Raw genomic sequence first — 25,763 nt, 5'->3', positions numbered from 1 at the left:
GTATCAATAAAATATATATATATTTTTTTCATAGAATTCACTCACGTTTTAAATATTCGGAAAAATATATCTATAATACTCTGTGTAACTACATTTTCAATGTAAACATTATAATATATGTAGTATTTAGACATAACAAAATATTTTAATCGTCAATCGTCATCCGTACATTCTCTTTCCATTGCCCCAACAATGAACTCACAATACTTTTCTGTATCAAATTCTGTATGATTAATCATGAACGCTCCATTGAACACACAATGGACCGTCACTGTCTCTGAATATTGTAAATCCGGTAGTAACTAGATAAAAATAAATTTAATATCGTTATTAGATCAATTATTTGTATAATTGTATAGAGAATGATTAATATACACTACCTTTGGTGTGAGTAAAAAATACTGAGAACTATTTGCTCGTCCAGTCATTTTCACAAGCAAATTAAATACTCTTCTTTCATTTACAGCATCCATGCCCTGTAATGAAACAGAAATGTTAGAATAAAACGCTAATTGTATAAAATTCAATAAGAATACCTGATTAATTTCATCAACACAGCGAAATGGTACTCTTGACAATTCCTGAAGTGCAATCATATAAATAGCAGTAGTTACAGCTCTTTCTCCACCACTTTGATGATATCTTGTTAATTCTTGTAATTGGTCGGTATTTCTGAATTTTACCCTAATCTTAAGACCATACTGATCAAATTCCATCTGTAAGCATTGAGATCTTTCTAAGTTCTCAAATAATAAGTATATCATCTATTTTATTTAATGGTAACTCACACGATTCTCTGGTTGTGCCAATACAACTTCACCAGCACAATCCATTGCTGAGAAATACATACTGAAATTAGAATTAATTTTTTCAATGGTTTGTGATAAAGGCGTTAACCATTCTTTTCGTAACGATTCTATATTTTGTGTAGTTTTTTGTAATTCTTGTGTTTTACTCTGAATCGAATCTTTTAATTGGTTTATATCTTGTTCTACTTGCTCATATTCTTGTAATATCTGAAATTAAAGTGGATAATCAATTCATTTTTTATCTGTCAAACTGTATATTTAACTGTAATCTTTTGAAGCTCACATTTTCTCCGTCTATATTATTTCCCATACAAAACATTTTTGCTTGCGCGATATTCAATTCATTATTAATTTCCTCTATGGTCGGCGGCAATTTATTGAATATCTTTTTTATGGGTGCAAACGCACCGTCCGAGGCACTGATACCATTGGTAGTTTGCAATGCTTGATTAAATATTCTTTGTACTTCGTACTTCAGAGGTTGTAATTCCTGGCATAATTGCTTCACTTTATCTTCTGCTTCCTTGAGTCGCTCTCTTAAATCGTGAGAATTGTTTATTTTCATTCTCAAAGATCGATTACGCAATGTTAATACATAGTCGGTTGTCTCACTGTCCATAATGCATTCAACAGACTCTACTAATTCAGTATTGTATGCTTTATATATTTTTATTTGCTTCTCCATAATTTTCTGTGGAATTTATAAATGCATATATATATATGTATTATTTTTTTAATAATACAAAAAATTATTTAATCTTTAATAGAACCTTTATTTCTTTAGTAGAAGATTTTTTTATTTCTTCAACAGTGGTTCGCCCATTTTGTAAATCTACAACTTTTTTCTCCACTATATATATTTTAGATTTCAGAGTTTGTATTTGTTGAAGATCTTGCTGATATTTGTTTCTGGTAGCTTTTATTTTATCTAACTCTTTATTTTGTTCATGTACTTGCTCATCAAGCTGTTTAAGTTTATTACTTTCCTTGTTTTTCTTCTCTCGTAATACTTTCAATCTGGAAGAATATTTTAATTATAACTTATTCAAAATATTATAACTTTATCAAATAAAAATATCAACAAACTTTTCTTCAATGTTTAACATTCTTGATCTATCTAACACAATAGATAACATTCCTGTACCCGATACTGGTTGCATTCCGATAGATTTTTCTCCAGTGTACTTAGATCTATTTACCATATATACATTATTTTCTAAGAAATAAAATTAAGAAATAATGATCTCAATTCTATTCATTGCAATATACTAACGTATATCAATTTACTTACGACTAAAGTAACAACGTATATTGTTAGGTATACGATCGATGTTATCATCAACTTGATTTTTTCCTATGGGTATATTGTTTAAATTATACATAGACACTAAATATTTCATAATGGTGCTCGGAGCTTCAATCAGCGATACTAAGTAATGAGTAAAGCCAAATTGTTTAATGTGTTGCAATGGAACAATTGGATTCATAGAAACATCTTTCGCAGGATCGGAATGTACAACGTTTACTTGTAAATTGTGCTCGTCCCTTAAGTAATGCAATAACATATTCATATCTTGTTTATCTTCACAAACAAATGCTATCATGTCCCGAAATGGAATGATATTTTCCAAATACTTTGCGTAAGAAGCTTCCTTCACGTTCATATTAAGTAATATAGGTTCATGTATCATATTTGAAAATTTGTTACGATTTTCCCTCAGCCACTGCACTGCTTTATATGTATCAACACTTCTCTCCCTTAACAATTGTAATCGTTTTGCTTCAATATTAAGAGCTTGTAGTTCTGCTTCTTGAGCTGAAAATTGTATTTTGTTATATTTAAAAGCAACAAAAGTAATTTTAATAAAATAAAATAATTTAAATAAAATTTACATGCAATTTCAAGGTTTAGCTGGTCTTCTTTTTGTTTTGATTCTGAAGCTTGGCCTACTAACATATTAATGATATTCCTTTTCTTTTCTATGTCGGATATTATTTCTTGGCGCTGTTTCACTAAAATTTCCTCTGTAAGATATAACATATTCTGAAAGTTTTATATTGTCTTAAAATATATTATCCCAAAATATAGCATAATTAGAATAGAACAAACCAGATCCAATATCTTTCAACATTAGTAATAAATCGTTATCAAGTTTTTTTTTTTGTTTCTGTGCAATATCAATGTCGTGATCTCGAGCCTCTTCTATTTGAATTCTTTGCTTGCATGAATTTTCGCAATCTTTAACATCATTTTCGTAGTCTACAATATTGTCCATCATTTTCTTCAGTTTCATATCTTTGATCTTGACTTTATTTTTCTAATTGTAAAAAACAGAGAATATATTTATATTTTATACTGATATTTTTGTTGTTCAAACTATGTGATCTTACATGGTCTGAAAGACAAGTTTGAAGCGATTGAATTTCTGACTTAATTTGTGTTATTGCGTCATTAACAGGCTTTATTTCCGCTTCTAAATGTGCCACTTCAGTTTGTGCAGCATTCTTCATGTCTTTTAACTGCAAACATTAGCAATTATAAAATAATTACGTATATGAAGTAATGATTGAATCATAAAAATATGGATCCAAATAATGATGTAACGATCACATAACCATTACTTTTATAATTTTGTATTCCTACCTTAACTAGTTCTTTACGTCTTTGTTCATATAGTATCCATGCTTTCTTCTGTTTCAAACGTAAAATTTTCTCCTTTATTAATTTCTTTTCTTTTATACTACTGACACTTTCTTTTAAACTATCGTAAATCTGAATTTTCGATTCTAGTGACTTTTTTTTACTTTCAATTTGTTTCTCTAAATCCTTATGATCTATCCTATATTGTATCAAGTTTTTGTGACGTTCGACTATAATGGGATTACAAACAGATCTTTCTGTATTTTCTAACAATTCTTGTGCATTCATCTTTGAAAAATCTTGTACTTTATCTTGTGGGAGAAATTGGCAAAGATTATCTATCTGAAAGCAAAAAGAAGTGAAAGTAATTTTTATTCAAATGAATATTTCTTATATACACATACCTGTATGTTAAGACTTGTTGTTAATTCCTGTATTTCTTTAATACCTGTTTGTCTATTATCAAGGAACCAGAAAGATTTCCCGCATTTGTTAAATATTCTTCGAATAACAATATCGTTGCCTTTCCCATTTTTAAGATGAATTTCAATCTTTGCTTCATCACATCCTCTTTTTATATAATCCGCAACATGAATAGCTCGACCAATGGTGGTAGGTTTACCTCCCAATCCAAGCACAATCGCACAAACAATTGTCGATTTACCAGTGCCATTAGGGCCAATAATAACATTTAAGTTCCTACCAGGTTTTACACAAACTTTATCATAAGTCCTGTAATAAAAGAAAATTTTATACATATTTAAACTATTATTTCTTTATAAGCATTAAAAAAGAATGTTTAATTAGTACTCACACAAAATTTTCTAAATAAATATAAGTAATTATTCCTTTATCAATATCGTTATTACTCATGATGTTTCTTTGTACAAACCTTTAAATAAATTACATGAATTCATTATTGAGAAATTACTATTTAAGCAACTATTATATGATGTTTCATGATAAGAACATAAGAAATAGCAATTACTATATCTCATTAAAATTAATTCATAGAATTCTACTAATTATTTACTTATACTTCAAGTTGCACGAGAGGTTTCAGTGGCAAGTAAACATAACCTATTCAAACAAATGCATTCGGCTCCAAAAAATGTAACTATTAATAGGTGTAACTTGTAGTTGTATATGTTTGAACCACTTTACACATGTACAAAAATATATTGTACATAAATATATTATAATGTATATAAACATTACATAAATATATGTAAATTATGCAAACATATTTATTTAAAATAATAATATAAAGCATAATAATATAATTTCCTTTTAAAATTATATACGAATAATACATATTTGTATGATTAGTACTTACAGTTCCCTATACAATATTATTAATATTGTACAATTTGTTAAGAAATTACAGATTTATTTATTAACATTTGCGAAGTTCCTTTACTATTAATTTATGTTGTCCTTTATATATAAGCGATAAAATATGACAAACCTATTTAAACGTGTCTGAACTCCTCTCTCTTCCAACTCAAAACTGTATGTTCCTTTCAACAATAGAAAATGATTTTTTTATCAAACTATAATGCAAATAACAGACCACTATATTTAGTGACAGTATTAACTACAGGAAACTGACACATAAACTACGCACAAAGTAATGACGTCAAAAGATATAATTTGAATTGATAAACTTATTCTAGTGAGTAACTTTAACGCGAATGTTTCCACTATCATAGTACTTTTCATAAACGAAACATACATACATATGTTATTATGACTCAACTTATCGTTAATACTAATTCTATGTTTGTAACGAATATAAAAATCAGATAATAACCAAAATAACGATTCTAAATATTCTAATGAAGACCCTCTTTGAAGATATTGTCATCTTCTAAAATATTTTCAATAGAAAGCATTTCACAGCTGATAAAAATAGAAGTAAGAAATAAAATTGATAAATAGTGCATCATGAATTACTCTCATTTCGCTTTATGGATCAATTGTAATCACTATAATGCTTTTACTACCATATTTCCTGCAAGCCTTTTATGTTACGAAACACTTTCCGTTAGTGGGTTGTATTATTCCTTTGCTTCAGATGATTGAATTAGATTCGAGTAGAATTGATTAAATTTCATTATTATTCAATAAACGATAACATTTATACTTCTTACGGTAAGAGATATTTTTCCTTCAGGATAGTATAAAACACGATTTCTAAGGCGAACGTAACTTTCGTATAAAAAATACAGTTTCGCTTGCTTCGTGAAGAATCTAGATATCTACATAAAAAATTACTAAAAACCACATTGTTTTAGCTCAGGTTCTTAAAATGTATAATCGATCAACGAAATTCGAGAGAAGATCAGTTAAAAAGTGTAAATCATGGTCGTCGTACTTCGGTAGTTACATATCGTTAATAAGCCCTACTGCTTCCATCAATCGTTTCATGGGATTTTTACCATACAAACTCAAAGCATCGAAACTCGTATACTCGAAATCATACTCCGTTTTCTCTACAATCTCCATCATTATTTATTTGAGCTGCGCATCTCTCGCTCTGTACGAAATGAACTTCTTTTCAGAGAATTTCTTGACAGTGACATCTAAATTGCATTTTAATTTCATATTATGCTGCGGTCCCATGATTTTCATTATGAATTACGTTAAAAGTAGGTCAATGATCCGAGTGATGAATCGCGTCTCGAATGTTTCTCGTATACTGCCTTCAGAAATTTTTTGTGGAGTGGCTACAAGAATTCTGATAAAAGATACTCTGTTCCTGATACTACTAGTGAGCTCCATCCCACACATTATCTACCTCTACAGAAATAATATTTTTGGTTACACCTGTTGGTATACTTTTTTCGGTGTTATCGCACTGATTAGCTTGTACACGAATAACGTATATATGCTAAATGCCTGTTTTAAATACATAAACGATTCTTTAGTGCAAGTGAAGGAAATTCTAGTCAATGATGAGCCTCATCTACTCAGAAGAGTCTATCATATGCAGAAGAATCCTATATTGTTGACGAAGTTGAGGACTCTTAAAAAGCAACATCTAGAGATGAGCGAACTTGTTCAGCTACTGAATAGCACGTGTAGCATGCAAATCGAAGCCACGTTCACAATAATGGTCATCGACATTACATTCAATATGTACAACCATTTAATCTTGTTCAACGAAGTAGGCAAGACGAGATCGTTCTCTTTTGCTCTTATCTTCGCAATTCTTCACACCGTACACGTAATTATAACAGTTTCGATAGTTGAAACTACCAGAAGCCAGATGACAAAAATTGGCTCCAGCGTTCATCGAATTCTTGTACATACTTTCGACGAGCAGGTGACGACGGAGGTAAGATGAGACGATTATTTTACTATCGATGATTTATGTCGGAAATATAGAAGAAATATATTGAAATTGTAATCAATGTACGTGATTCTAGTTGGAGTTGTTCTCGTTGCAAGTGCTGCAAAAGGGTAACGTGTTCGTGATGAAGGGACTCATAATAGACGCAACTCTTTTGACAAAGGTAATAGGATATTGGATCAAAAGGAATGAAGTATTTTTATCGACACTTGTTACAGATGGCGTGCTGCATTACTACATTTTTGTTACTATTAGTGCAGTTCTTACTCGTCGAGTCTTGTTAAAGAAAAACTCCTGGGTTAATGGATGAAATATATTTAAAAATTTAGTTAGAAAAATTGATAAAATTAATTCATAACAAATTTATTTCCTTCGCAATAAAGTGGCATGTTTAATCACGTTAAAAGCATCTTCAGAGCACGACGCTTCATAGTTACTTAGCTATTCCAATTATTTATTTACACGTACGTTTCATTATCGAACTGCACGTCTTCACGCCTTCATAAATGAGTTTCATTATACATAGTGTTTTCGGCTTAAAAACGATAGTCTGTTTTATGGATTATAGTAGTCTACCTACATTTATGGCTACGTTTCTTCGGTAACATTGAATTTTTTCGAGACTGCTTAACATTTAATGACTAACATCTAATGATGTTAACGACAAAAGTCAAGGAATGTGGAAAAGTGAAGACACGTAAGACATGGGAGTTATTTAGGGCAACAGACTTCGAATCGTTGATGTACCCGTGCTTTTGCATCTGCTGGCTACTGGGATATTTTCCTTACAAGTATCAACCTCCAGTATATTCACTATCGAAGCAACGTTTTGCCTTCTCCACGTCTATGATGTTCATTTTCGTATTCTTGTTGCTTTTCATAATCTACGAAACCAACATTGGCACGAAAATGAACTACAGCATACCAGAGTCGATTCACGGGAACATGTACGCGTTCTTAGATGGGTTCGTGATCGTGGTGATGTATTTGTCAACTGACGCTCGATTATCGGTGATCCAAAATCTGTCAAGAACCAGCTGCATATTGCTTACGAAGGATTTCAAAGATTTATCCAAAATGATTCACACGAAAGACATTTTATGTTTATTATTTTTGGCCATCCATGTACCAAACTGTTTTAAACACAACATTTTCGTGACAGTACAGAATCTTACCAACATATACATAATGATGGCCAACTTTTCCATGGACATATTCTATATAAATTGCGTGTGCATTTTGAAAGATTGCTTCAAGAAAATGGATGAATCTATACGACAACTGAAGAAGCTCCGAATCAATGATAATATGTCGACGCAGACGTTCATGCATCATGAACAGATAAGTCCATTGGTGGTGATGAAGCTGAAGAATTTGGAAGAAAAACACTTGCAAATCAGCGATGGGGTGGAATTGCTGAACCATACGTTTATGATACATATTACAGTCGCAGCTATTACGACGTTCATCGTGGTCACTTTCGATATATATTTCTATATAATTTATTCACACAGCAGATTTCCTGCAAACAGCAAGTTCTGGTACAAACCGTATGTCACGCCAGCCGCTTTCTATTTTATCAAGTTTTGGATGATGATTTGGGCATGTGAAACAGCGACGAATCGAGCGAGAAAAATGAAGACGACACTTTGGGATGTTTTCGGTGCTACTAACGATCCATTCGTGAAACGCGAGGTAACAATTTAACTATAGTAATACTATTATTATTAAACTGCGAAAAATCAAAGGCGCAAAGACGTTCAGAATGTAGCTGTGTAATGTAAAGAAATATATAAACTTATCAAAATATAATCAATGGAATATGTACATCCTATTTCATTAATTGTATTTAAAAAGGTATAAATTCACAGTCTAATTATTGTAGTCATGGTTCGAATAAAATCGTTACGTGATCTTTGGAAAAAATATGTATGTATGAATACGAAATACGTTCCAATATTACATTAATTATGAAATTGCAGGTGGAGCTTTTTTCTCTGCAAATAATGCACACGACAAACATATTCACAGCAAAGACATTCGATATGAATTCGTCATTTTTGGCAAAGGTAGTACGAACACTATTCGTGAAGTTTGTACAGTCGATTGATTTATTAACTCTTTCGCGTTCGGTGCTGCAGTTACTTTAACCATTATCCGTTAAAACATTTGCTTCGGGTGAAACTGGTTCTGATCTTAGTACATTTTGTCTTTTTTCTAAAACCATCGGAAAATGTATATTATTATTATTACTAGAAATTTCTGTCAGTAATAACGAGTGATAAAAAATAATTAGATACAAGATAATTGGTGGTAGAAGACAATCTTTTTGCGGAAACCCAAAGAAATTCTATCTTGGACTTGTCAACTCGTTCTCGAAAGAGTTAATTTGATATTGTTAAGATATTGTTAATTCTCTGACAATAATGTGTATTTTTGTAGATCGTCGGAGGTATCATAATGTACATCTTGATCCTGTTTCAATTTTTATTAAACTACGTTGTGTGCAGTCTTCATATGTAATGAAAGCGAGATCTTTGAAGTGACGTGATTCTGTAGGTGTTCTTTATTAATTCTTTGGCAGCTTTTTGATCGGTAAACTATAATGGAGGGAAAACAAGCGAAAGAATATTAAGTACTGGAAGTTGATAACATAATCGCCGCATAGAACAGTGACGTCAAAAGATACGTTCTAAGTAGAAAAATTGACGATAATGTGTAACATCAACGCGCTCCTTTCGACTACCTTCGTGTTTTTGATAAACGATGCATACAAATATTATTACGACTCACTTTCTCGTCGATACTAATTATGTATCATCATCTGAGTTGTACAACGAATATAAAAATCAGAAACTTACCAAAATAACAGTTCTAAATATTTTGACCAAACTTCTGTTTCAAAATACTGTTATTTTAAATAATATATTTGTTATAATGACTCACAGCTGAGAAATCCACGAAGTGAGCACTAAGATAGATAGTGCATTATAAATTATTGTAAATTCACCTGGTTTCATCGATTAATTTCAATCAAGATAATGCTGTTACTTCTATATTCCCTGTAAGTCTTTAATATTACGAAACACCTTTCGTTAATGAGTTGCACTATTCTCTTGCTTTAGATGCTCGAATTAGATCCGAGTAAAAATGATTAAATTTCATTACTGTTTGACAAACCATAGCATACCGACTTCTTACAGTGAGAGACGTGCTTCTTCGTGTGACAGTACAAAGCACAGTGTCAAAGGTGAACTTAGCCTTCGTACAAAAAATAAAGTTTCATTTATTTCATGAGGAAACTAAATCGTACGTAAAAAATTACTAAAAATTGCATTGCTTTAATTCAGATCTTTAAAATGTTTAGTCGACCGCAGAAACCTGAACCAAGGACAAATAAAAAACTTAAATCATCGTCGTCATACTTCAGGTGTTACACGTCTTTAATAAGTGCCAGTGCTTCCATCAATCGTTTAATGGGATTTTTACCATACAAGCTCGAATCATCGAAACTTGTATATTCGAAATCATACTTCGTTTTCTCTACAATTTCCATAATTATTTATTCGATCTGCGTAATTATTTCTCTGCTCCAAGTCAACTTTTTTTCAATGCATCTTTCAACATTTGCAAATAAGTTACATATTTCTTTCATATTTCTTTGCGGGCCTGTGATTTTCATCTCGGCTTATGCCAAAAATCAATCAATGATTCGAGCGATCGATGGCATCTCGAACGTTTCTCGTATACTGTCATCAGAAACTTGGCATAAAATGGCTACAAGAATTGTTATAAAAGATATCTTAATCCTGATACCACAAATGTGTTACATTCCAGTCATCATCTTCTACTCAAATTTTATTTTTGGTTATACCTGTTGGTATACTTTTTTCGGTGTCATCGCACTGATCAGCTTGTACACGAATAACGTATACGTGTTAAATGCCTGTTTTAAATACATAAACGATTCTTTAGTGCAAGTGAAGGAAATTCTAGTCAATGATGAGCCTCATCTACTCAGAAGAGTCTATCATATGCAGAAGAATCCTATATTGTTGACGAAGTTGAGGACTCTTAAAAAGCAACATCTAGAGATGAGCGAACTTGTTCAGCTACTGAATAGCACGTGTAGCATGCAAATCGAAGCCACGTTCACAATAATGGTCATCGACATTACATTCAATATGTACAACCATTTAATCTTGTTCAACGAAGTAGGCAAGACGAGATCGTTCTCTTTTGCTCTTATCTTCGCAATTCTTTACACCGTATACGTAATTATAACAGTTTCGATAGTTGAAACTACCAGAAGCCAGATGACAAAAATTGGCTCCAGCGTTCATCGAATTCTTGTACATACTTTCGACGAGCAGGTGACGACGGAGGTAAGATGAGACGATTATTTTACTATCGATGATTTATGCCGGAAATATAGAAGAAATATATTGAAATTGTAATCAATGTACGTGATTCTAGTTGGAGTTGTTCTCGTTGCAAGTGCTGCAAACTGGTAACGTGTTCGTGATGAAGGGACTCATAATAGACGCAACCCTTTTGACAAAGGTAATAGGAGATTGGATCAAAAGGAATGAAGTATTTTTATCGACACTTGTTACAGATGGCGTGCGGCATTACTACATTTTTGTTAATATTAGTGCAGTTCTTACTCGTCGAGTCTTGTTAAAGAAAAACTCCTGGGTTAATGGATGAAATATATTTAAAAAATTAGTTAGAAAAATTGATAAAATTAATTCATAACAAATTTATTTCCTTCGCAATAAAGTGGCATGTTTAATCAAGTTAAAAGCATCTTCAGAGCACGATGCTTCATAGTTATTTAGCTATTCCAATTATTTATTTATACGTACGTTTCATTATCGAACTGCACGTCTTCACGCCTTGATAAATGAGTTTCATTATACATAGTGTTTTCGGCTTAAAAACGATAGTCTGTTTTATGGATTATAGTAGTCTACCTACATTTATGGCTACGTTTCTCCGGTAACATTGAATTTTTTCGAGACTGCTTAACATTTAATGACTAACATCTAATGATGTTAACGACAAAAGTCAAGGAATGTGGAAAAGTGAAGACACGTAAGACATGGGAGTTATTTAGGGCAACAGACTTCGAATCGTTGATGTACCCGTGCTTTTGCATCTGCTGGCTACTCGGATATTTTCCTTACAAGTATCAACCTCCAGTATATTCACTTTCGAAGCAACGTTTTGCCTTCTCCACGTCTATGACGTTCATTTTCGTTTTCTTGTTGCTTTTCATAATCTACGAAATCAACATTGGCACGAAAATGAACTACAGCATACCAGAGTCGATTCACGGGAACATGTACGCGTTCTTAGATGGGTTCGTGATCGTGGTGATGTATTTGTCAACTGACGCTCGATTATCGGTGATCCAAAATCTGTCAAGAACCAGCTGCATATTGCTTACGAAGGATTTCAAAGATTTATCCAAAATGATTCACACGAAGGACATTTTATGTTTTTTATTTCTGGTCATCCATGTACCAAACTGTTTTAAACACGACATTTTCGTGACAGTACGGAATCTTACCAACATATACATAATGATGGCCAACTTTTCCATGGACATATTCTATATAAATTGTGTGTTCATTTTGAAAGATTGCTTCAAGAAAATGGATGAATCTATACGACAACTGAAGAAGCTCCGAATCAATGATAATATGTCGACGCAGACGTTCATGCATCATGAACAGATAAGTCCATTGGTGGTGATGAAGCTGAAGAATTTGGAGGAAAAACACTTGCAAATCAGCGATGGGGTGGAATTGCTGAACCATACGTTTATGATACGTATTACAGTCGCAGTTATTACGACGTTCATCGTGGTCACTTTCGATATATATTTCTATATAATTTATTCATACAGCGGATTTCCTGCAAACAGCAAGTTCTGGTACAAACCGTATGTCACGCCAGCCGCTTTCTATTTTATCAAGTTTTGGATGATGATTTGGGCATGTGAAACAGCGACGAATCGAGCGAGAAAAATGAAGACGACACTTTGGGATGTTTTCGGTGCTACTAACGATCCATTCGTGAAACGCGAGGTAACAATTTAACTATAGTAATACTATTATTATTAAACTGTGAAAATTCAAAGATGCAAAGAAGTTCAGAATGCAGATGTGTAATGTACAGAAATATATAAACTTATCAAAATATAATCAATGGAATATGTACATCCTATTTCATTAATTGTATTTAAAAAGGTATAAATTCACAGTCTAATTATTGTAGTCATGGTTCGAATGAAATCGTTACGTGATCTTTGGAAAAAAATATGTATATATGAATACGAAATACGTTCCAATATTACATTAATTATGAAATTGCAGGTGGAGCTTTTTTCTCTGCAAATAATGCACACGACAAACATATTCACAGCAAAGACATTCGATATGAATTCGTCATTTTTGGCAAAGGTATTACGAACACTATTCGTGAAGTTTGTACAGTCGATTGATTTATTAACTCTTTCGCGTTCGGTGCTGCAGTTACTTCAACCATTATCCGTTAAAACATTTGCTTCGGGTGAAACTGGTTCTGATCTTAGTACATTTTGTCTTTTTTATAAAACCATCGGAAAATGTATATTATTATTATTACTAGAAATTTCTGTCAGTAATAGCGAGTGATAAAAAATAATTAGATACAAGATAATTGGTGGTAGAAGACAATCTTTTTGCGGAAACCCAAAGAAATTCTATCTTGGACGTGTCAACTCGTTCTCGAAAGAGTTAATTTGATATTGTTAAGATATTGTTAATTCTCTGACAATAATGTGTATTTTTGTAGATCGTCGGAGGTATCATAATGTACATCTTGATCCTGTTTCAATTTTTATTAAACTACGTTGTGTGCAGTCTTCATATGTAATGAAAGCGAGATCTTTGAAGTGACGTGATTCTGTAGGTGTTCTTTATTAATTCTTTGGCAGCTTTTTGATCGGTAAACTATAATGGAGGGAAAACAAGCGAAAGAATATTAAGTACTGGAAGTTGATAACATAATCGCCGCATAGAACAGTGACGTCAAAAGATACGTTCTAAGTAGAAAAATTGACGATAATGTGTAACATCAACGCGCTCCTTTCGACTACCTTCGTGTTTTTGATAAACGATGCATGCATATATTATTACGACTCATTTTCTCGTCGATATTAATTATGTATCATCATCTGAGTTGTACAACGAATATAAAAATCAGACACTTACAAAAATAACAATTCCAAATATTCTGACCAAACTTCTGTTTCAAAATACTGTTATTTTAAATAATATATTTGTTATAATGGCTCACAGCTAAGAAATCCACGAAGTGAGCACTAAGATAGATAGTGCATTATAAATTATTGTAGATTCACCTGGTTTCATCGATTAATTTCAATCAAGATAATGCTGTTACTTCTATATTCCCTGTAAGTCTTTAATATTACGAAACACCTTTCGTTAATGAGTTGCACTATTCTCTTGCTTTAGATGCTCGAATTAGATTCGAGTAAAAATGATTAAATTTCATTACTGTTCGACAAACCATAGCATACAGACTTCTTACAGTGAGAGAGGTGCTTCTTTGTGTGACAGTACAAAGCACAGTATCAAAGGTGAACTTAGCTTTCGTACAAAAAATAAAGTTTCATTTATTTCATGAGAAAACTAAATCGTACGTAAAAAATTACTAAAAATTGCAGTGCTTTAATTCAGATCTTTAAAATGTTTAGTCGACCGCGGAAACCTGAACCAAGGACAAATAAAAAACTTAAATCATCGTCGTCATACTTCAGGAGTTACACGTCTTTAATAAGTGCCAGTGCTTCCATCAATCGTTTAATGGGATTTTTACCATACAAGCTCGAATCATCGAAACTTGTATATTCGAAATCATACTTCGTTTTCTCTACAATTTCCATAATTATTTATTCGATCTGCGTAATTATTTCTCTGCTCCAAGTCAACTTTTCTTCTATGCATCTTCCAACACTTGCAAATAAGTTACATATTTCTTTCATATTTCTTTGCGGGCCTGTGGTTTTCATCTCGGCTTATGCCAAAAATCAATCAATGATCCGAGCGATCGATGGCATCTCGAACGTTTCTCGTATACTGTCATCAGAAACTTGGCATAAAATGGCTACAAGAATTGTTATAAAAGATATCTTAATCCTGATACCACAAATGTGTTACATTCCAATCGTCATCCTCTACTCAAATTTTATTTTTGGTTATACTTGTTGGTATACTTTTTTCGGTGTCATCGTACTGATTAGCTTGTACACGAATAACGTATACGTGCTAAATGCCTGTTTTAAATACATAAACGATTCTTTAGTGCAAGTGAAGGAAATTCTTGTTAATGATGAGCCTCATCTACTCAGAAGAGTCTATCATATGCAGAAGAATCCTATATTGTTGACGAAGTTGAGGACTCTTAAAAAGCAACATCTGGAGATGAGCGAAGTCGTTCAGCTACTGAATAGCACGTGTAGCATGCAAATCGAAGCCATGTTAACAATAATGTTCATCGACATTACGTTCAATATGTACAATTATTTATCCATGCACAAAGAAATGGGCGAGGTGAAATCGCTGGCTCTTATTCTGGGCTACGCGATTTATTACATCGTACACGTAATTATAACAGTCTCGATAGTTGAAAGTACCAGAAGCCAAATGACAAAAATTGGCTCCAGCGTTCATCGAATTCTTGTACATACTTTCGATGATCAGGTGACGACGGAGGTAAGATGAGACGATTATTTTACTATCGATGATTTATGTTGGAAATATAGAAGGAATATATTGAAATTGTAATCAGTGTACGTGATTGTAGTTGCAGTTCTTTTCGTTGCAAGTGCTGCAAAAGGGTAACGTGTTCGTGATGAAGGGACTCATAATAGACGCAACCCTTTTGACAAAGGTAGTAGGAAATTGGATCAAAAGAGATGAAATGTTTTTATCAACACTTTTTACAGATGGCGTGCGGCATTACCACTTTTTTGTTAGTATTAATACAATTCTTATTCGTCGAATCTTGTTGATGAGAAGTTTCAATTAGTAAACTTCTGTATTAATGGAGGAAATGTATCTAAGAAATAATTTGCTTAGAAAAATTGGGAAAATTAGTTTATAATGGATCAATTTTTTTTTCGTAATAAAGTGGCATGTTTAATCGCGTTGAAGCTCCGTATTATTTATTTACATGTTTCATTATCGAATTGCATTTTTTTGTGTTGTAATGAATAATTTACAAAATCTACAAAATCTCTCCGTCTTACAAAGCAATAGTCGTTTATGAAGGACAATAGTCGATCTACATTCATTCCTAAATTCTTTCACTGATATCGAATTTCTTCGAGACTACCATTTAATGATGTCAAAAAATATGGCAGAAGTTAAAGAACTGAAGAAACGTAGAACATGGACGTTATTAAGAGCAACAGACTTTGAATTGCTTGTGTACCCTTGTTTTTGCATTTGTTGACTGCTCGGATATCTTTTTTACATGTTCGAACCTTCAGGATACCCTCTTTTGAAGGGCTGTTCCGCTTTTTCTACGTCTATGATGTTCATTTTCGTATTCTCGTTATTATTCACAATCTACGAAATAAACATTGGCACGAGAATAAACTATAGCGTACTAGACTCGATTCACGGGAACATGTACACGTTCTTAGATGGGGTCGTAATCTTGATGATGTATTTGTTAATTGGCGCTCGAATATCGTTGATCGAATATCGGTCAAAGACCAGCTCGATATTTTCGACAAAGGATTTCAGAGATTCATCTAAAGCGATTCAGGCTTAGGACATTTTATGTTTCTTATTTTTCGCCATCCATATACCAGACTGTTTTAAACACATTATTTTCCTGACTCTGCGGAATCTTATCAACATGTACATATTGATGGTCAACTCATCGATGGACACGTTCTACACTACTGCATGTGCATTTTGAAAGCTTGCTTTAATAAAATCGACGAATGTATACAATAACTGAAACAGCTTTCACTGAATGATGATATACAGATGCACACGTATATGCGTCATAGACAGCTAAGTCCATTGTTGGTGATAAACTGAAGAATTTAGAGGAAAAACATTTGGAAATCAGTGATGGGATGGAATTGTTGAACCATACGTTTGTGACAGTCACAGCTATCACAACGTTCACCGTGGTCACTTTCGTTATATATTTCTATATAATACATTCATAGAACGAATTTCCTGTGAATATCAAGTTCTGGTACAAAGACTATGTTACGCCAGCCGCTTTCTACTCTATCAAGTTTGGGATGATGATTTGGGCGTGTGAATCGAGCGAAGAAAATGAAGACGACGCTTTAGGATGTCGCCAGTGCTACAAACGATCCATTCGTGAGACGCGAGGTAACAATTTAATTATAGTAATACTATTATTATTAAACTGCGAAAATTTAAAGGCGCAAAGATGTTCAGAATGTAGATGTGTAATGTACAGAAATATATAAACTTATCAAAATATAATTAATATAATTAATTGTATTTTTAAAAGTATGAATTTATAATCTAATTATTGCAGTCATTAAAATCCATTGCAATTGAATCGTTAAAGAATCGTTACAAGTTATTAAAAGAAAAATACGTGTTAAATATTTTCTGATTGTTACATTAACCATGAAATTGCTGGTGGGGCTTTTTTCTCTGCAATTCGTACACAGAACAATCATATTTTCAGCGCAAACATTCGACATGAATTCATAATTTTTGACAAAGGTAAGATGGAAATCATTTCATGAAATTTCCATAATCTGTTAATTTATTAACTTTTTCGCGTTCGATACTGCGTTTACTTTAAGCATTACCTATGAAAACAGCAATTGCTTTGGGTAAATTGGTTCTGATTTTAGTACATTTTGTTTCTTTTATAAAACCATCAGAAAATAAGTATTTCTGTTAGTAATAACTGAGAAAAAGAATTTTTTTTCCTATTCCCAAGAAAATTCAATCGGGAAAGAGTTAACTTGTCCCTGAAAGTGTTAATTTAGCACTATTGTGACTCTAATGTGTATTTTTGTAAGTCATCGAAGGTATCACAATATTCATGTTGACTCTGTTTCAATTTTTATTATACTACGTTGTATGCATTCTTCATTCTCACTGAGAGCGAGATCCTTTAAGTGACGTGATTCTGTGGGACACATGTGTTCTTTATTGATTCTTTACTAGCGTTCTGAAAGGCAAACTATGATAGAGATAATAGAGCACTATATCTAGGAGCAACACTGAGTACAGGAAACTGATAAAATAATCGACGTATACGGCAATGACGACAAGCAATACGTTGAATGAAGTGAGAAACATATTATAGTGTATAACTCTGACGCGAATGTTCCCACTTTCGTCGTATCTTTCGAAAATGATATATATGTTATTGTGACACAATTTGACTCAATATGTTATTATGAGTCAGTACTAATTATCATCATCTAAGTTATGCAACAACTATAGAAATTAGACAATGACCAAAATAATTTATTTGCTGCTAAATATTCTAATAAAATTTCTATTTGAAGATATTGTTAATTTCGGTCAAGTATTTTCAATAAAACACGAAGTAAGAGGTAAAATCATTAAATAGTACATGATGAACTAATATCACCTGATCGTATCGATCAGTTTCAATTAAGATAATGTTGTTACTTCTATATTCCCTGTAAGTCTTTAATATTATGAAACCCTTTTCGTTAATGGATTGCACTATTCTTTTGTTTTAGATGCTCGAATTAGATCGCGTAGAAATGATTAAATTTCATTACTGTTCGACAAACCATAGCATACATAGACTTCTTACAGTGACGGATGTGCTTCTTCGTGTGACAGTACAAAGCACAGTGTCAAAGGTGAACTTAGCCTTCGTACAAAAAGTAAAGTTTGATTTATTTCATGAGGACTAAATCGTACGTAAAAATTACTAAAAATTACGTTGTCCTAATTCAGGTGTTTAAAATGTTTAATCGACCGCAGAAACTTGAACAAAGAACAAATCAAAAACTTAAATCATCGTCGTCATATTTCGGGAGTTACACATCTTTAATAAGTCCCAGTGCCGCCTTCAACCGTTTAATGGGATTTTTACCATACAAACTCGAATCATCGAAATTTGTATATTCGAAATCATACTTTGTTTTCTCTACAATTTCCATCATTATTTACTTGATCTGCGTAATTCTTTCTCTGTACCAAACCAACTTTTCTCCTATGAGATTTACAGAACTTGTACATAAATTGCAATTTGCTCTGATATTTCTTTGTGGGCCTGTGATTTTCATCTCGGCTTATACCAAAAATCAATCAATGATCCGAGTGATCGATGGCATCTCGAACGTTTCTCGTATACTGTCTTCAGAAACTTGCCATAAAGTGGTTAAAAAGATTCTTATAAAAGATATCTTAATTCTGTTACCACTAATGTGCTGCATTCCATACAACTTATTCTACGTACCTTATATTTTTTGTTACACTTATTGGCATACTTTCATCGGTGCTATAGCATTAACTAGCTTGTACACGAACAACGTATACGTGCTAAATGCCTGTTTTAAATACATAAACGATTCTTTAGTGCAAGTGAAGGAAATTCTAGTCAATGATGAGCCTCATCTACTCAGAAGAGTCTATCATATGCAGAAGAATCCTATATTGTTGACGAAGTTGAGGACTCTTAAAAAGCAACATCTAGAGATGAGTGAAGTCGTTGAGCTACTGAATAACACGTGTAGCATACAGATCGAAACCATATTAACAATAATGTTCATCTTCATTATATTCACTATGTACACTTATTTATCCATGCAAAAAGAAATGGGCGAGGTGAAATTGCTGATTTTTATTCTTGGCCTCGCGATTTATTACATCGCACATGTAATTATCATAGTTTCGATCGTTGAAATTACCAGGGTTCAAATGCAGAAAACTGGCCGCAACATTCATCGAATTCTTGTACATACTTTCGACGAGCAGGTGACGACGGAGGTAAGATGAGACGATTATTTTACTATCGATGATTTATGTTGGAAGTATAGAAGAAATATATTGAAATTGTAATCAATGTACGTGATTCTAGTTGGAGTTGTTCTCGTTGCAAGTGCTACAAAAGGGTAACACGTTCGTGATGAATGGACTCGTAATAGATGCAACCCTTTTGACAAAGGTAATAAGAGATTGGATCAAAAGGAATGAAGTATTTTTATCAACACTTGTTACAGATGGCGTGCAGCATTACCACCTTTTTGTTAATATTAGTGCAGTTCTTACTCGTCGAGTCTTGTTGATGAGAAGCTTCAATTAGTAAAACTTCTGTCTTACTTCTTTCGCAATGAAGTCACATATTTAATCAAGTTAAGAGCATTTTCATTGCACGATGAAATAGCAATCTACATTATTTATTTACACACACATTTCATTATTGAACTGCATTTTTACATGCTTTGATGTGTGAGTTTCATTAGCCAAAGTGTCTCTGTCTTAAAAACGATAGTTGTTTGTGAGAAATTGTAGTCTACGTACATTCATGAGCAAGTTCTTTTATTAATTTTGAATTTGTTAATGATGTTAAAAATTACGGGTATAATCGAGGAACTAAAGAAACGTAGAACATGGAAGTTATTGAGAGCAACAGATTTCGAGTCGTTGATGTATCCTTGTTTTTTCATCTTCTGGTTACTCGGATATTTTCCTTATAAGTACGAACATCAAGTATACTCACTTTCGAAGAGCCGTTTCGCTTTTTCTACGTCTATGATGTTCATTTTCGTATGTTCGTTAATGATCACAATCTATGAAATAAATATTGGCATGAAAATAAACAAAAGTATACCAGAGTCGATTCATGTGAACATGTACTTGTTCTTAGATGGATTCGTTATCGTGGTGATGTATTTGTTAACTGATGCTCGATTATTAGTGATTCAAGATCTGTCAAGAACTAGTTGCATACTGTCTACAAAGGATTTCAAAGATTTGTCTAAAGTGATTCACACGAAGAACATATTATGTTTTCTATTTCTCGGCATCCATATACCAAACTGTTTTAAACACAGTATTTTCCTGACTTTGCTGAATTTTATGAGCATGTACATAATGATGGCCAATCTTTCAATAGACATGCTCTACATAAATTGCACATGCATTTTGAAAGATTGCTTTAAGAAAATGGATGAATCTATACGACAGCTGAAGAAGCTTCCAATGAATAATGATATATGGATGCAGACGTTTGTGCATCATAGACAGCTAAGTCCATTGTTGGTGGTGGAACTGAAGAATTTGGAGGAGAAACACTTGGAAATCAGCGATGGATTGGAATTGCTGAACAATATGTTTATGATACGTGTCATAATCGCAGCTATTACGACCTTCAGCGTGGTCACTTTCGATATATATTTCTATATAATTTATTCATACAGCGGATTTCCTGCAAACAGCAAGTTCTGGTACAAACCGTATATCACGCCAGCCGCTTTCTATTTTATCAAGTTTTGGATGATGATTTGGGCATGTGAAACAGCGACGAATCGAGCGAGAAAAATGAAGACGACACTTTGGGATGTTTTCAGTGCTACTAACGATCCATTCGTGAAACGCGAGGTAACAATTTAGCTATAGTAATACTATTATTATTAAACTGCGAAAATTCAAAGATGCAAAGATGTTCAGAATGCAGATGTGTAATGTACAGAAATATATAAACTTATCAAAATATAATCAATGGAATATGTACATCCTATTTCATTAATTGTATTTAAAAAGGTATAAATTCACAGTCTAATTATTGTAGTCATAGTTCGAATAAAATCGTTACGTGATCTTTGGAAAAAATATGTATGTATGAATACGAAATACGTTCCAATATTACATTAATTATGAAATTGCAGGTGGAGCTTTTTTCTCTGCAAATAATGCACACGACAAACATATTCACAGCAAAGACATTCGATATGAATTCGTCATTTTTGGCAAAGGTAGTACGAACACTATTCGTGAAGTTTCTACAGTCGATTGATTTATTAACTCTTTCGCGTTCGGTGCTGCAGTTACTTTAACCATTATCCGTTAAAACATTTGCTTCGGGTGAAACTGGTTCTGATCTTAGTATATTTTGTCTTTTTTATAAAACCATCGGAAAATGTATATTATTATTATTACTAGAAATTTCTGTCAGTAATAACGAGTGATAAAAAATAATTAGATACAAGATAATTGGTGGTAGAAGACAATCTTTTTGCGGAAAGCCAAAGAAATTCTATCTTGGACGTGTCAACTCGTTCTCGAAAGAGTTAATTTGATATTGTTAAGATATTGTTAATTCTTTGACAATAATGTGTATTTTTGTAGATCGTCGGAGGTATCATAATGTACATCTTGATCCTGTTTCAATTTTTATTAAACTACGTTGTGTGCAGTCTTCATATGTAATGAAAGTTAGATCTTTGAAGTGACGTGATTCTGTAGGCGCATGTGTTCTTTATTGATTCTTTGGCTGTCTTCTGTGAGACCATACGCTGTTTCCATGCGCGGACACCTGTAATGATTCTGCATTCGCTTGGTTATTTATAAATGGTAAAGCGTGTGTATAAGTGTGATCACTAAATGACAGGATTTAAGCGAGCTCAGTAATTATAATATCGCGAAATAATCTTGCAACGCTTTCTTTTAATTTATGATAATAGAGTATTCTACTCTTATTACTGAATGGTACCGTCATATGGTAACATTGAAATTTCAATGTCTAGAGATTTGATTAAAATTTTTATAAAAGTGATTCGATAGCTTAATATTTTAGATACTTTCCATGTTGGTCAGTTACCACAGTTAACATTTAACAAATTTTGAAAATATATTTCTTCTGGTTTAGTGTAACACAATTATGTAATATAGTTACATATCTAAATTTATGTGAAATGGAATTATAATTTAGTTGCGATAATTATCAAATAAGTACAAGTATATTTTTAAAATACTATTGTAGTATCGTGGACAAATGGCTTAAGAAATATCGGGTGAAACTTCAATGGGCCTTATTGTGCTGTCGATCCTTCAGTCAAATAGTTACGCCGGAATATGGCCTACGTGATCGTTACCGGGGGGTCGTTACCTGAAGAGTTGAGTTGTGAGGAGACAAGTTATGAGTTGGGAGTCGATTTGTGATGAGTCGAGAGTTGAGTTGCCAAGTTGCTATGAGTTGTAAACTATTAGTTGTGAGTTGTGAATTAACTATTTAGTTGTCTTAGTTATAGCGCATTACTGTATTTAGTTCACGTTAAATAACCATCGTTTCCTGTTTAATCCATTGTAAATAGATCTATCGATCAATTAACTTATCATATAGGATAGAAATCATTGGAAACCCCAATTTCTAATATTTCTAAATAAATAAAAAATCCTATACTATTTTCTTTTAATTTTTTACGCGATCAGATTTCTCATTCAGTAATACCTAATTTAAAAAATAAGAAATTTCGTTTTACACGTTCTTCAAGTCCTTCCTTTATGTACTCTAAAATGACATAATTTCAATTTTAAGATGGATATATGATAGATAGATAATCCTATCGTGATAGAAGTGTCGTTATTTATTTCCAAACTCGATCTCAATGAGTCTGAAGAATGGAAATGCGGTGCGTAATCACCGTGGAGACGATAAAAATGTTCTAGGCTTATGTATTAAAACACCAACGATACCACCAGCTTAAGGGATAAATACCGCACTCAATTTAAATGTTTCTGGATTTATCTTCGTCGACGCGCTGTTGACAATGAACTGTTTAACGGCGATGATTGATATTGTTCTATAGATAAACAGGATCGCGAATACAAACCTTGTTGGTCTTTCGTTACGACGTAATTTATCGACTTTAAACTCGTTTATTATCGCAGCAATAGAATTAACAACAGTAAGTAGTTTACGATAAACGATCATATAGCTTGTGGAAATTGCGACCGTTTTTCTTTTATCTTTCGTAGCTTGTCATGGAAATAAATTACATGTAAGCTACGTATGTGTTTAGTTGTTTTTTACTTTGCACATATGGTGAAATATCTTGTTTACGTGGTTGAGGTTCATGGTAATGAACCAACAATTTTGATCATTAGAAAAATAAGGCACGAGTGTCAAGCGCGATCACTCGAAGTAGAAATGCCAGTTTCATTAGATACATTATGGGGTGGAGTCGAGTCAATCTATTCTCTTCAAGGTTAATGTTGCGGCAAGAGATAATACGCGGAGGTAGTAAGAGATACTTTCAACTAAATACTATCACGTATGATATTCATATCGTCAAATGTTCGAACGATGACAATTTCATTGATATTGTTATTCCACAGAGGAGTTTGAATATTTAGTTATATGAATTCACGCGTCTATTTCGATACACAATTCGATATGTAAAATAATATTAAATCTACCAACGATGGATATTTGTATTACTTCTTATCGTAAGATTAGAGATTTTTCTTTTGTAATATGTACACCACGATATATGGTCTCGTCACGATTCAAATATCTAGAAGTCTTCTTTGTTTTTAACGATGTAACAAATGTTTGATACATAGTAACGGAAGCTTGAAACTATGGAATTACGGTATAGTCGTACGCTTTTTTATACTGAAGGTTATTTTAAAGTAATTTTAGCGCTCATTACGAGATGTAATAACAAAAAACACATGCTTTCGTACTAAAACATATTAATCATGTTGAAAAATTCAAACTTAATGGTCTTAACAGAACATTGTTCATAAACAACTTAGTTTAATAGTCGTAATAAGTCGTTGATCCTTATTTTTTTAAGATCGATATCTTAAATATTTGTTGTATTACGAGGCGCACAGGATTTCTAGCAAAGAGATAAATTATGGACCTGTATAGGAAGATTTAATACGATATTATATTTTCCAACAAATTATTAAATACTTACTCGTATTAGACACTTTTTTATCTTTTTAATGGTGAAACAGATACGTATCGTAAAAACGAAGAATTAATTTATCTCATATATTTTCAATCGGAGCAACGCTGTCTCTACCCTTTCACTCAGACCGAACAACAAAAGCTGCGTCAACAATCTGCGACGACTTTCAAATGTACCATTTCATTTCACACGTTGCAAAGGAGAAGTGGAAAAAAAGACTTTCTCTTCATTTATCATTTACTTTCTTCGATCAGAACGAGAAATATTGTACGAGGCAAAGCAAACATTTTTACTCATTGATAACTGTTCGATGCTCTTTGCCAATTGCTCCCTAGTAAGATGACAATTTAATTTTTCTGACGCATTAGATTGTACATGAAATGTCGTTTCTTTAAATAAAAATATAGCCGAAAATAGTTTCCTTAAAGCGTCATATTGTATATGCAATCAAAGTAATTTCCATATGATTCAACAACGGACTTTCCCAATGAGCTTCATTATTCTGCATTTATAAGAATTATCGTTTCTAGAATTTAAATACAGTTCCTTTTTAAAACAGTTGATTTAATATTAGCGTTAGAACATTTCCTATGTGGAATAATGCCAAATACTAAATTTAGATTTTCATTAAATTCATGGCAAATTTTCCAAATTTAAGCTTACGCAAAGAACGATACGAATATCCTGATTATCGATTGTTATCGATAATCGGCTGTTGCCAATAACGAGCTTTTGATATTTGCGTTATAGATCTGTTTAATACTCGATACATATACGCGATTAAAACCCAAATGTCTTCTTCTTTTAATATAGTCAATCGTTAACAAGAAAACAAGACAAAATCAATGGTATTGATTGAAATATAAATTTCAGAGAAATTACAGTTCGTATAAAACTCAATACCATTGTTAATAATATTTTCGAAAGTCACGTGTCACCATCGTGGTTCTTCGGGAATAAAGTTGA

The 25,763-nt window shown here is 32.6% G+C and overlaps 7 protein-coding genes across 13 annotated transcripts; 6 read left to right on the top strand and 1 right to left on the bottom strand.

Annotated features, from left to right (window-relative positions):
- Positions 1–53: 53 nt before the first annotated feature.
- On the bottom strand, positions 54–5,105 carry LOC126872357 (structural maintenance of chromosomes protein 5). Of its 5 annotated transcripts, none has more exons than XM_050632217.1 (15): positions 4,919–5,105; positions 4,265–4,342; positions 3,855–4,182; positions 3,454–3,792; positions 3,201–3,329; positions 2,920–3,127; positions 2,703–2,834; positions 2,101–2,625; positions 1,896–2,025; positions 1,580–1,826; positions 1,093–1,500; positions 789–1,016; positions 537–716; positions 381–476; positions 54–302 (listed from the first exon to the last, which is right to left on the bottom strand). In XM_050632217.1, exons 2-15 carry the CDS (start codon positions 4,321–4,323, stop codon positions 153–155), a joined length of 3,159 nt encoding a protein of 1,052 aa, XP_050488174.1. In that variant the 5' UTR covers positions 4,324–4,342; positions 4,919–5,105; the 3' UTR covers positions 54–152. The 5 variants fall into 5 exon arrangements, with proteins under 5 accessions (XP_050488174.1, XP_050488171.1, XP_050488172.1 ...); XM_050632214.1 differs by lacking the exon at positions 4,919–5,105 and adding an exon at positions 4,787–4,891; XM_050632215.1 differs by lacking the exon at positions 4,919–5,105 and adding an exon at positions 4,439–4,699.
- Positions 5,106–7,064: 1,959 nt separating this feature from the next.
- Positions 7,065–9,396, top strand: LOC126872370 (uncharacterized). Its single transcript, XM_050632249.1, has 3 exons — positions 7,065–8,500; positions 8,788–8,874; positions 9,248–9,396. The coding sequence occupies exons 1-3, from the start codon at positions 7,457–7,459 to the stop codon at positions 9,326–9,328; spliced, it is 1,212 nt and encodes a 403-aa protein (XP_050488206.1). The 5' UTR covers positions 7,065–7,456; the 3' UTR covers positions 9,329–9,396.
- A 768-nt stretch (positions 9,397–10,164) lies between these two features.
- Positions 10,165–11,564, top strand: LOC126872368 (uncharacterized). 2 transcript variants are annotated; one of them, XM_050632247.1, is made up of 3 exons: positions 10,165–11,190; positions 11,282–11,368; positions 11,424–11,564. In XM_050632247.1, the coding sequence occupies exons 1-3, from the start codon at positions 10,165–10,167 to the stop codon at positions 11,487–11,489; spliced, it is 1,179 nt and encodes a 392-aa protein (XP_050488204.1). In that variant the 3' UTR covers positions 11,490–11,564. The 2 variants fall into 2 exon arrangements, with proteins under 2 accessions (XP_050488204.1, XP_050488202.1); XM_050632245.1 differs by having other exon boundaries at positions 11,282–11,555.
- A 292-nt stretch (positions 11,565–11,856) lies between these two features.
- LOC126872369 (uncharacterized) lies at positions 11,857–14,637 on the top strand. The gene is made up of 3 exons (XM_050632248.1): positions 11,857–12,900; positions 13,189–13,275; positions 13,649–14,637. Exons 1-3 carry the CDS (start codon positions 11,857–11,859, stop codon positions 13,727–13,729), a joined length of 1,212 nt encoding a protein of 403 aa, XP_050488205.1. The 3' UTR covers positions 13,730–14,637.
- Positions 14,638–15,239: 602 nt separating this feature from the next.
- Positions 15,240–17,262, top strand: LOC126872378 (uncharacterized). Its single transcript, XM_050632265.1, has 3 exons — positions 15,240–15,591; positions 15,683–15,769; positions 15,825–17,262. The coding sequence occupies exons 1-3, from the start codon at positions 15,241–15,243 to the stop codon at positions 15,888–15,890; spliced, it is 504 nt and encodes a 167-aa protein (XP_050488222.1). The 5' UTR covers position 15,240; the 3' UTR covers positions 15,891–17,262.
- A 104-nt stretch (positions 17,263–17,366) lies between these two features.
- On the top strand, positions 17,367–20,221 carry LOC126872367 (uncharacterized). Of its 2 annotated transcripts, XM_050632244.1 has the most exons (3): positions 17,367–19,863; positions 19,955–20,041; positions 20,097–20,221. In XM_050632244.1, exons 1-3 carry the CDS (start codon positions 18,775–18,777, stop codon positions 20,160–20,162), a joined length of 1,242 nt encoding a protein of 413 aa, XP_050488201.1. In that variant the 5' UTR covers positions 17,367–18,774; the 3' UTR covers positions 20,163–20,221. The 2 variants fall into 2 exon arrangements, with proteins under 2 accessions (XP_050488201.1, XP_050488200.1); XM_050632243.1 differs by having other exon boundaries at positions 19,955–20,185.
- LOC126872371 (uncharacterized) lies at positions 20,185–23,280 on the top strand. Its single transcript, XM_050632250.1, has 3 exons — positions 20,185–21,477; positions 21,765–21,851; positions 22,225–23,280. The coding sequence occupies exons 1-3, from the start codon at positions 20,437–20,439 to the stop codon at positions 22,303–22,305; spliced, it is 1,209 nt and encodes a 402-aa protein (XP_050488207.1). The 5' UTR covers positions 20,185–20,436; the 3' UTR covers positions 22,306–23,280.
- Positions 23,281–25,763: the final 2,483 nt, after the last annotated feature.

This window comes from Bombus huntii, chromosome 13 (genome assembly GCF_024542735.1).
Source record: "Bombus huntii isolate Logan2020A chromosome 13, iyBomHunt1.1, whole genome shotgun sequence".
In the NCBI taxonomy this organism is placed as follows: domain Eukaryota; kingdom Metazoa; phylum Arthropoda; class Insecta; order Hymenoptera; family Apidae; genus Bombus; species Bombus huntii.
The sequence above is the reverse complement of the archived record's forward strand: the minus strand, read 5'-3'. Positions and strand labels throughout refer to the sequence as shown.